At 45.4% G+C, this 11,976-nt stretch overlaps 1 protein-coding gene across 1 annotated transcript; it reads right to left on the bottom strand.

Annotated features, from left to right (window-relative positions):
• Nucleotides 1-893: 893 nt before the first annotated feature.
• Nucleotides 894-10,729, bottom strand: ZADH2 (zinc binding alcohol dehydrogenase domain containing 2). The gene is made up of 2 exons (XM_015855175.2): nt 10,193-10,729; nt 894-6,467 (listed from the first exon to the last, which is right to left on the bottom strand). Exons 1-2 carry the CDS (start codon nt 10,450-10,452, stop codon nt 5,543-5,545), a joined length of 1,185 nt encoding a protein of 394 aa, XP_015710661.1. The 5' UTR covers nt 10,453-10,729; the 3' UTR covers nt 894-5,542.
• Between the last annotated feature and the right edge of the window lie 1,247 nt (nt 10,730-11,976).

Here is an 11,976-nt window from a genome sequence, read left to right as displayed (position 1 = left end):
TGTTCCTGAAGTACATAATACAGGATTTTCATTTAATAAGAAGCAGCTACTTGCCACTGCGTTGTACATAAAATAAATTCTAGGCATGCTAATTGCCATTCAATGATGTTCTACCTAATTTTTGACAGGTTTTTTTTTCCCCCTCTCTCCAGACTACACTGTAAAAATTGTAAGCAGAATGCGCTGCCATGGTTCAGAAATCTTTTTAAGAATATTTTCTGGTTCCTGAAATCCTGGTTCCTGCAATGATGAGCATTAAAGACTTTAATAAATGCACTAGAGGAAAAAAAAAACAAACAAAAAAACAGTAGGAATGTAGGCACAGCTATTTATTTGGAGGCAGGAGCAAAAAAGCAAAGAATATACACTTATGTACATGCATATGCATCCACGTATACAAAAATGTATCTTAACACGGTAACTCTTCAAGCCAATCTCTTCTATCTCCAAGAGCAAACCTAACTGTAATTAATTGGTATAGTTCCTTTATCTGAACACTATTAGTGCATTAGAGTTAACTAATATATAGGCTTCTCCCTCACTGCCCTGCCAATGACCTTAAGCTTCACATGGTAGGAAGGCCACTTGCTGTAGAATAGAAAAGTAATTTATCCACCATGATTGTTCAGCCCTGGCCCCTCTGTAAAACAGCGACTGACAATTGTGCTGTATTATGGATGGTGCGTTTGTGGCATGTACAATAGTGTGCAGAGCATCAAACTCACTCCCCTGAACACTGCAGGCAGGCAGGCTTTGAAAAGTGAGCCTAGAAAGACGAGGCCACTTGCTGAGCTATGGGCCTCCGTTTTCGAATGCCTTTTTTTCCCCAAAAAATATCCATCCCCTTTTTACTCTTTGTGGGGTTTTTTTTGGTTTTTTTTTTTTTTTTTTGGTTTTTTTTTTTTAATCCCTTAAAAGACTGAACAATATTGTTTTCTCAGCTTAAGTTAAGAGCACCAAATGGTTTTCTGTTCAGGAAAGTGTGCCATTTAAAAAGAAAAATAAAAAAAGAAAGAAAAAAGGTTACTTTGCTTTTATTTTACCTGGGGTTTCCCTGCTTCTCTCCACACTTCAGGATTTAGCATATTCCCTCAAAACATAATAAATTTTGATTCTGTAGCTTAAGGGATCCATCAGTTAAAATGTTAGTCTTTCATCTTTATTACCCTCCCATTAAAATGAAAGAAACCGGGACACACTTCAGTTTAGAAGAAGCAATTTAGTTGGTAATGTCCTTACTACTCAAGTCTTTACAAAGAGAGAAAGTGCATTATTGCTTATATTTCACACATCTATCTGCATAAGAAGCAACTAAAGCTTTCAGACACATACGATGTTAAATTTAATAATATTCTTTGATTAGATTATTTTATTACAACATTTTTCCATTACCAGTCATTTCCCGTACACATTTACATTCATAAAACCTGCAGGTTTTTCTTTGTTTGTGTGTGTATATGTATTTCTAAAGCAAGGAAAGACTTCCTCCTTTGCTCCAGCTGTTAGGTTGGAAAAGAACAGATTAATAACTAGCCACCACGTAGGACTAGGTTTCCCTGAACGCCGCACCAGTAACCCTTTGCTATAATGAGGACACAAAGAGGCTCGCATCAGGCTGCTCCTCTTCTTCATAACTCAAAAGCGTCACAGTGGCAATAGCCTCTAGTGCTATTTGTCTTTAGTGCAGTTGTGACACTTCGGCATGATCCATAATTTGGCAGCTATTTACCGTGACATTTCCCTTCAGTGCAGCCATAACATTCAGTGAAGCCATTATTTGGTTCCATTTACCATATAAATTGTATTGTTGTGCATGCATGCTAGCAGCTACATTAGGTACCTGAAAATGAGTAAATCTTGTAAAATAGATACTAACAGCTATTCAGCAGTGGAATTTCTTTACTCCACAGATGGAAGTAGGAATACATGTAGTATCTGCAAACACTACAGCAAACTTTTCCTTGAGATGCTGGTAATTAGTTCAGTTTATCTGACATGGGAGAAAACGATGTCTGCTTATGAAATGTATGCATTTTTTTATACGTTGTATATCTGCATATGCACAAGTGTACAACAAGCTATTGCTGGGTAGAAAACTAACTTAATTCAGAAAGGTATTAGGAGATTCCAGTATAACAATTAAGTAGGAAGCATATCTGCAAAATGTGCTGAGGGTTGCAGGCCAGGAGAGAGAGTGAGTACGTGTGTGTCCGTGTGCGCGTGCGTATGCACACATGTGACAGGCTCAGGAAAAAAGCCAGCTCTTCATCTATTTCTTTGTTGTTTTTTCCATAGAAGCATATGTGTGTAGGAAAGGGAAATTCTGTTCTTAGCCTCAGCAAACAATGCCAGATTCCTCTGTAGCAAATTCATTTAGAAAGGTAAAATTAGGATGTAGTGCTAGCAACCACATCTCAATGAGCTGCTATTATTAATAGTATTATTATTTAAATCCCTGCTCTCTACATATAGTATACTTAGTACTTCCCAGGCAAATGTATTATTATTTTTAATCATTTAAGTACCCACTGTGCACACAGCTTTTAATACACCTTTTTTTGCAAGCATATTAAGTGTATTGTTATTAATCCCTTGCTGTGACTCTACAGTATTTCTTTTCCTTGTATGTTCAATGTCCTATCATCATTTAAACCTCTCAGTGTGTGCATGCCACACACATTTTCCTATCCATCTAATATTTAAACATTATTTAAATCCATCATAGCTTACTTATTCAAAGTCAGCCCTGCTCCCGTAACTGTAAGTTTGCAGAATATACTTTCAAATAAGGAGAAGTTGGCTTTCCAAAACCCCTACATACCTAAAATTATTATGCATCTCAGTAGAAAAGCCTTATCTGCGTGTTTCAGAAACAATTTCACCCTCTTCCCACTGATAATGCTCCCTTCCAGCAAACTGTAAGGTTTGCTTTTAAACAAAAATTCACCCTTCGTTCTGGATTCATTCAAGGAAGAGCCATCTCATGTTTATCTTGTGTTGCTTTTTACCTTTATTTAGGCTTTTGATGAAAAGGACAAGGCCCCCCCCCAAGTGACCATAGCCCAACCCGAACACCCAGAAAGGCTACAAAATCAGTACCCCAGACATACCAGTTCTGCATGTAACAAATGTAAACTTTTTAATTACCCTGTAATCAGTATTAAAGTGCTGAATAATAAGCCTGAAGCCAAAATTAAAAGCAACAAAATGTCACGTTTGAATACATGCATATATATATGGAACTTCCAAAGGTTCCCTTATTTTGCTTAGCGCGGGAGCCCAGGGCAGCTGTACTGCTGTTATATATGAAGTAACATATTAAAAATAAAGAAGAATGCTGTATGTCCAAACACAACTGTCATAAGAACAGCTACAGCCCTGCAAACAGCTAAAGCTATTGGAGTAACGATGATCAGTGCCTCTGTGACTCAGGATACTTGGCTGGATGTTGGCATTTGACAGGAAGAGCTTACTTTGTTACCCATGTAACTCTTTGGTGCATAACACAGATCTAAATAACTGCAGTTTTGCTTTGCTCTACTCTAGGTTTGTTTCTTTTTGATCTTTTATCTGTATTTATTGACCAAGAGTACTGTATCTTTGAACAAGAGAAGGAACTATGAGACTGGGAATAAAACAGAACTTTGTCTGCTCAGTTTGCCTTTTACATATTTGAGTGTTCACATCTTTCTAGTACTCGGTTGGAAGGCCAAAAATATCCTTTCATTATGAAAAATACCTATAACATTGCTACGTTTATTATACCGCCGAGGAAAGAAGATCATTTCAAACAGTAGATGTTAGTCACAACAAAAATCATCTTGCCTTGGGTTAAAAAACAAACAAAACAAAACCAAAAAAACCCTAAACCACTTTACCTTTCCCAAAAATCCTTCAGGATGTCCTAGTCAGAAATGGCCTGAAAAAGGAACGCTGCTTAGTTGAACACTGTTCTTCAAGATGCTAATGGCACATGCACAAAAATGCAGAGATAAGAACGCAGTAAATCAAATTTTAAAATAATTTTCTCTGCTGCCTGATTAAAATGGAAGTTTTTTTTCCAACATTACTTGAAAAATCTGTCATGTAAAGTCAGTCCTGAATTAAGTTTATTCTGGCTTTTTTCCTCCAACCCCTAAACGTTACCAGTCTATCATTAAGCTTATTCCTGTACGTATGATCTTATGAAATTTCCATCTCTCCAACTGTATATAAGTGTATATATTACTTCAGAAGACATTGCAAAAAATGGCATTTAAGATCATAAACATTTGACGGGGGGTGGGGGGATGAGGGAATCTAGAGCAAGCATAGTTTAAAGTATTTTATTGTTCTGGAAAATATTACACTTCCTAGATGGATTTCCCCCTCTATGTACCATTAATGATTTCTATTAAGTGATGAGGAATTTTCAAAACTTTACCAAACCTTTTATCTGCACCCACTAAATCATCTATTCCTGAGCAATGCTATTTGTAGCAGGTAACACGACTGCAGATTCAAAATGGTCTCGTCGTCTGTACAAGGGCTTCTGTAGAAGCAATGTTCAGTAACAGGAGAAGCAGCAGCCTGATTATGGGAAGTCACAGCAAGAATCATCGGTCAAAGAACTCTACAATACAGAAATCATCTGTAAAGGAGTTACTCACCGTATTGATATAAAGAAATGTACAAACATTTAAAAAGCTTCTTTCATTTTATTGAATCTTTAAAAAAATATACATATGTGAACATGGTTCAGAATCCCCCTCCAATAATCCCGTAATACTGACTAAAGGAGATACAGGGCAGTAAGAACTAACAGTAGCAGACAAAAAGGCAAGAAGGTAATGTCAGTTTGTTTGTAAAGATTTAGAAATAAAAAAACAAAAACCAACACTTGCTTATGGGTATAGATAGAAAAAAAATCAAGTTAGTTTTCTTATTATTATTGCCGTGTTAGAAGGTAAGATTTCCCTGAGTTAACAGACAAGGAACATTACTATGATCCCATGATGCAAAACTGTTATTATTGTGTTTAGTGGCAAATAAAAAACAACACAAAGCAAAACAAAAACAATATAGTTGGGTTTTTTTTATTTTTTTTATTTTCTAGAAAGTTGAGATTAATAAAGCAACCTCAAGGTGCAACTTTATACTTAGTCTTGTTCAATCAATTTTATTTCTAAATCAAGGAGTCAAAATTGCTGAAAGAAAAATTCAGAGTTGAACTATATGTGAAGTCTTATCAAAGTAGTCTGCAGACTAAATCTGCCTCTGCATCAAGACTTATTCTGTCAAGAACAATGTTCCTGTCTCATGCTAGCCCAAGCGACAGAATGAAACACAGGCCCATTAAGTCCGTGCTTCAGCCACAGATTAAAGCACTTTCAAGAAAAGAAGGGGGAAAAAAAAATTCCACAATTTTTTTAATTAATGCCTTAATGCTGTTTTTTAATTTAATATCCATTGCTAAGTTAAAAAGAAAAAGAATTTGTTTCTAGTAATTCTGAAGCATAAAGTGCCCATTTTCTCTCTTCTGATTTATATCATTGTTCTGTTTTTACAGCTTACTGTTGACAGAGTGAGGTAATTCAACTACAATTTTTCCAATGTTTTTTCCCATGTACATGTAATCTACAGCACGAAATACAGACTCCAAGCCAATGAACTTGCCCTCTGGAGACATGTCTCCAAGGTCCACCTCACAAACCAGTTCTCCTTTTTCATACATCTTAAGCAAGTGCTGCAGAGCCATTTTGTACTCGGAAAAGTAATGGTTCAAGAAGAAACCCTGGACGCTGGCAGATTTCTTCAACAGTTTTGCTGGCAAGAACTCTGCTTTAATAGGCTGGATGCCAGTAGGGTTTTGGTAGCCAGCGATAAACCCAATAACTATCAGGCGCCCCTTGGTAGCCAAGGAGTTAATGGCCAAGTCAAACATCTTCCCACCAACAGACTCATACACTACATCCACACCTTCTGGGTAGTCCTTCCTAAGAACAGATTCAACGTTTTCGGTTTTATAGTTGATGACACGGTCGCAGCCAATGGATTTCAGAAAGCCACTCTTTTCATCACTGGAGCAGGTTCCAATGACATGGCACTTGGCCTTCTTTGCGAGCTGCACAGCAAACTGGCCCGTCCCTCCAGCCGCTGCTGTCACCAGGACCTTCTTGCCTTCAGACAGCCCTCCCAAATTCTTCAGGCTGATGTATGCGGTAGCGCCACTTACCATCAAAGTCAGAAACTCGGGTTTCACAGAGGGCAGAGGAACTGCTTCTTTGGCAGGCACAACTGTGTATTCGGCAAAGGAGCCCGCCTTAACGTAGGCCACGGCTTGGCCCACTGAGTAATGGGCACTGGCACTGAGTCCTAACGCTACCACGTCACCAACTCCTTCAAAACCTACATCAAATGGGGGCTTAACTGACGTGTCATATCGACCAGCTGAGTAGTTTATGTCAGATGCATTAATGCCGACAAATCTAGAAGAAAACAGAAATGCATTAACATGATTTATTCCTTATCAAGTCGTACGAGAAACCTTCAATTTTAATTTGTGGGATGCGTTTGGGACTTTTTTCCCCCGACTATTGGTATAACTGAATAATGAACACACTACAGAGACTACTTCAGTTGGACTTTTGTACTTTACGGTCTGTAATTCTAGGATTAAAGAAAAATCTGCTTAAAGAAAGAACAAAAACCTTACATTTTTTCCTCAGTTTTGTTTGGCCAAAACAAAAACAATTCTGTGCAAAATGGATGGGTAAAAACTAACTGGTCACTTAATACAGGATGTGAAAACGCTGAAGAATAAAATGTGCAAAGCGGTAAATACGTTGATTCTGGCAACAAATTTACATTTTTTAATATAATAATACTGTTAATGACTAACGATCATATTAACTATCGATGTCATTTGCAAGGTCACGTCACTGTAGGCAAGTACTTTTTAATTGATGGAGTCACTACAGCAAATTTGCCTTTTGATGCAGCTGATGTCAACGACGTATTTCTCCTGATATAAATGACTTGCCACACACCGAAACCACCTCGCTGCAGAAGGGCTGCAACTGTGAGGCTGGCGAGTGCCGCTGACCCCTAACAGGTGAAAACGGTGCCGACCTTTGTATTTCACAAAGGACGGACATCCTCACAACTCCGTTAAGCACTCGGAGATGCCTCCTGAAAGATACGGTCGGAACGTGTTTTAGCAACGCCGCTTGCTGTAAAAAGCACGGCGTCTTTGCACAGGCAGAGGTAGAGGGAGCAGGGAGGATTCTGCCGAGCAGAAAACGTCAAAAAGAAACGCGCAATGCGAAGGGCCCGAGCTGCTGCTACACGTGGACGTGACACTCTGAGAGATGCGCTCGGTACGGCGCTCAGGCTGCAGCAGTCAGCGAGCCCCGCTCTTCCCGCTGCCGTAGTTCTCCACGGGCTCCAATTAAACGCGCGGTGCTGCGGGCGGCGGAGAGCTCACCGCGCTCTTTGCTTCCCCTCTCTCCCCGCAGCACCGGGACCTCCGCCTCCCGTCTCCCCGCACGCAGCGGGAGCTCCGCGATGCTGGGCGCTGCCAGCGGCTCCCGCTGCGGGGCAGGTAAGCCGCCGGCGGAGGCCGAAGCTTTCCCCGCACATCCCCGCAGCGGGAAGCGAAGCCGCCCGGCTCCCCGCAGAGCCGTCCCCGCGCTGCCCGCCCCCCGCTTCGCTCAACTCCCCTTTGTCGGCCGCAGCCCGGAGCAGCGCGGTGCCGCTCGATCCGGCGCTCCGCTTTCCGCGAGCGGCTGCTGGATTAAAGAGCGTCGCCTCGTTTTGCTTCGTCACCGTGGCCGACACGGGGGAGGCGCCCGCAGTTTGTCGTTTTGTATTTAAAAGTAGGAACGAGCGGCACGTACAAGTTGAAGATCGGTTTGTTAACTTCTAAGAAGCGGAGCAAAGTAGTTACCATTACTGCGAGCGCTGCTGGGGCTGGAAGGGCTCCCTTCGAATCGTCCGCATTGTCCCGTTTTAATTTCTCACTTTAAGTCGTTTTTTTTGTTTTTTTGGTTTTTTTTAATTTAGGAATTTCTAAATTACTTCAGCACCGCAAAACCTGAGGAGGCAGAAAAAAAACATACACACACAAAAAAAAACCCCTTGGAGATGGGCTTTTCCCACCATAATTCTGCACGTTGAGTTATGTGTCTTATTTCTCGCTCAGCAGTGCTGAACTCTCTCTCGTTCGTTAGCAAACACTGTGAGGGGGAACGCTGCTCTTATACCGCAACAAAGCGCAAGGCACCAAAAGCAGCCCCACGGCACATACTGCAGACAAAACAAAGCCATCCAGGGCAGTGCCACGCAAGGAAAACATGAGTTAGACCAACCACTCGGCAGCCGCAGTCCTCCCCTTTCCCCACTGTGATCCATTGGTCCCCAGGTTCAAAAAGTTTCTCAGCCCCTCTTTGCTCCTTTTTTATTCCACCCCCCATAAACTTTTCTCGCGTCCGCCATCCCAGCAGTGAGACACTACGGCTATTTTGGAAGAGAAATGTGTCACTTCCTTAAGCAAATCTCACACAGAGCATATAACTGTAGGCAGCACCACGTCCTCACAACCTCTGGGCTCCTGTCCGGCAGCAAAAGGGAACCTTGCCCCCTCACTGCACCCTGGGAAGCGTGAATGGACGTAAAGAACGGAGCTTGCATCCATAGGCAATTGTTACTCTCCGTTTCCACTCCTGAAATAAACGGATCGTTTTCAATCAGTTTACATTAAAGAGAAACGCTACGAAACTAGAAAGGATGGATTCTTTCTGCTTTTTAGGGGGAAAAAATAAATAAAGACAAAAGAAAAAAAAGACTGCTGGCTTAGTTCTTTCTCCAAAGGAAAAGGAAGGGAGAAGAAGTTCCACTTAGGAGCACCTCATTTCCAAGTATCCATCCACACAGGGACTCAGCATATTTCAGTTTCTCATTCCCCTAAATCCCAAGACACGTTTTATTGTGGTGAACGAGGTGAGCGAGGACTGTTTTGCATAAAAAGCTCAAAGCAATTAATACTATTCATGGGCATGACTGGGACTGAAATGAACAAATCCACAAATGCGCTCTTGGAACTCAAAGTCCTTTATTGTTTTGTTTGTAGTTTTATGTTCCTACCTATTAGAAAACGTACTGTTGGCTTTGGGGCTTACACAGAGCCAGGGATTCGTCCTGCTGGGATGGGAAAAAGCCTCCACAAGTGACAAGGGGAAAGAGAACTCTCTTCCTGCTGCAGCTTGCTTTTACAGCACGCTTCTCAGTAACACAATCCTCCGTCTTCCATGAGAGCCTCCAGAAAATGATGAATACGGAGGGAACGCCACAGAATTACAACTAATACAATACATACGTACGGACTCTCAGTATTGAGTTTTCTCGCTCACCTCTCCCTCCCCTCCATCCCTACCCGTGTGTGTGCATAATAAGTTGATGTGACAGAACCCAGCTCTCTGGAGCAGCTCCAGCTTTGCCAGTGTCAGCCCTGTTACCACGAGGTGAACAGCCAGGGAACTGCCCCCCCCAGCAGCAGGAGGAGGGGTGAACTGAAAGGAAGAGTTACTCTGAAGTGTGCAAAAGAGTTCTAGATGGGAAACGCTCACGGGACAGGGAAGGGCTGTAAAAGCAGGGATACGGCCCAGCCCCGCAGCACCCAGAGCCCACAGCAGGAGCCCAGCGCCAGCCGCTGCTGCCTGGCAGTGGTGGATGCAGCAAACCTCAGGCGTGGAGATATGGAGGAAATCTGGGTCCCGGGGGAGACACCAGAGTCTGATTAAAGCGCGGCACAAGCCCCCTGGGCAGCTCCTGGAGGAATGCCCTTACCCCTCCCGTACTGCTTTCTCAGTACATTTACGCAGACACACACATCACACACGCACTCTCGCAGAGCTATTGCTGCTGTTCCCAAAGCGATGAGATACACCCCGACACCCCCGAACCAGCTGCACTCCGCACCTGAGCGCACTGCTCCCCCCACACAGCACTCCCCGCACCGGACCGTCACTCCAGGCCTTCGCTGCCGGGCACAGCACGGCCAACCCCCCCCAGCCGTCCCGGGAGCAGCCGGCACCGGCACCCCGCCCCGCCGGAGGAGGAGGAGGAGGGAGGGGGCGATAACACGAAACGAGCCGTCGCCAGATGGCGGCGGGCGCGGCCCGGCTGCGTGTGAGGGTGCAGGCCGGGCGCTCACCTGTTCCTGACGAGCAGATCCCCGTCGCCGGGCAGAGGCACGGGCACGTCCCGCCGTAGTGTGACCGCCTGGCGGAAGTTTGGGCTGAGCTCCGTCACCACCAGCTTCTTCATGGCGGTGGGGATGGACGAGCCCTGGAAGTCCAGGAAGTGCCGGGAGTACGACATGTCCAGGATGGGCCGCCCGCCGCTCGCCGCCAAGCAGGCGGGGCCCGGAGCCGCCCGCCGCCACCAGCAGCGCGGCGCCCGCCTCCAGCTCATGCCCGCCCCTCCTTCCCTCCCTCCCGCAGCCGGGGCTCGGCTGGCTGCCGGTGTGCAGCGCTCTGCCTCAGCTTAGAGCTGCCGGCGGGATGGCCCGGCCCTCCGTGCGCTTTACGTTATCGTTCTACTTAAAATAAAGCGAAAATATGAAGCGAGAAGGAGGCGAACTGAACGAGCAGCCGGAAGAACGGGGCGAAGTTACCGCTCCGTTCCGTGTTGTTATTAGCCGCCGCCGCCGAGCAGCCGCTGCCCGGGGCGGAGCTCCGCCCCTTCCGTGCGAAACGTTCACTTCCGCGCAAGGTGCTACGAATCAACCCCGAGCCGGCAGCCCGTGCAGCGGGTGCGGGGCTCAAAGGGGTTCAAAGGGGTCCCGCTCGTGTGGCTGGTCCGCGGAGCCCCGTGGGGCCGTGCCGCCCTCATCCGCTCCGCTTGGCTGCCGGGAAAGCCCCTTATTTATTTATGTATTTATTCAGCCTTCTAAAAGTCACCGCGGGGCACGTCTGGGAGAGGGGAGCTGCAGAAGGAGGGGGGTCGGGAAGTGTTTCTGTCCCAACTTGATGCAAGAGTAGTGAGGGAGCGATGGAAAAGGCAGCGTGACAGGCGTGATAACCCGGTGCCGGGATCCCCTCGGCGAGCTCCGAACTGAAAAGCGAACTGAAAGCAAAAGAATAAAACTCCCTTTTGCCCTAAGGAGCGGCGAGCCGCAGTTCGGAGCTCTTAAAAGCCGGCCGGGCATCTCGCGTATCTATAGTCCCTATGGGAAGGGAACCCTTCCTGCGGGTCCTCCCCGGGCACGGTGCTCCCAGCACGGAGCTCCAAGCGATCCGCTGCCATCCCCGCACCGCCCGGGCTGCCCAAGTTACGGTGGGTCCCGGCGGCGTGCGCCGCACGTGAGCAGCCTTTGTGCGGCGCAGCGCTGAGGTTTCGCTTCTGTCATATTGTTTAGCGCTGGGAAGGGAGGAGCGGGGGGGGGGGGGGAAGGAAAAAAAAAGGAAAACAAAGCAATTAAAAAGATTGACAGGTATGGGTTTGTGTGAGACCTATTTGTAATTGTCAGGGTGACGTGGGCAGCGGAGGAGGAGTAAGGCTGCGGCAGGAACAGCGGCTCGATGTGTCTGTCTATCAGTTGAGGCTGTCTGCGGGCGCCGGGACCCGAGCGTGTGCTGGATCTCAGTGCAAGGCGCAGGGAGCGGAGCGGGGCGCGTTCTCTCCCAGGAGTTTGGGGAGGGGGGGGGAACAGTGCACGTTAATCGCTCCCATCCAGTGAACAGCTTTGCTCCCCCCGCCCCCCCGCACACACTCTCCGGGGTTTTTCTTGCTTTTGGCTTTTTTTTTTGTTGTTGCTATTTTTTTTTTCCTTTTTTTTTCTTCTATTTTTTTTTTCCCCGTTGCAGATCAAGATCAGCCAAACAAACAAACAAAACATCAACAACAAAAATAATCCGAGATAAAAACCAACAACAACAACAGCAATGTGTTTGCGTTTAGTATGAGGAGAAGCTTCGATGTGCGGAGGACAAACGG

Source organism: Coturnix japonica, chromosome 2 (genome assembly GCF_001577835.2).
Source record: "Coturnix japonica isolate 7356 chromosome 2, Coturnix japonica 2.1, whole genome shotgun sequence".
Classification (NCBI taxonomy): Eukaryota; Metazoa; Chordata; class Aves; order Galliformes; family Phasianidae; genus Coturnix; species Coturnix japonica.
Note: the sequence above shows the minus strand (reverse complement) of the source record. Positions and strands in the feature narration are given on the sequence as shown.

Excerpts from the sequence above, each read along its gene's own strand:
- ZADH2 (XM_015855175.2), bottom strand. The coding sequence starts at position 10,452 with ATGAGCTGGAGGCGGGCGCCGCGCTGCTGGTGGCGGCGGGCGGCTCCG. Across the intron at positions 6,468-10,192 it reads GATCTGCTCGTCAGGAACAG|ATTTGTCGGCATTAATGCAT; the intron begins GTGAGCGCCCGG and ends GTTTTCTTCTAG.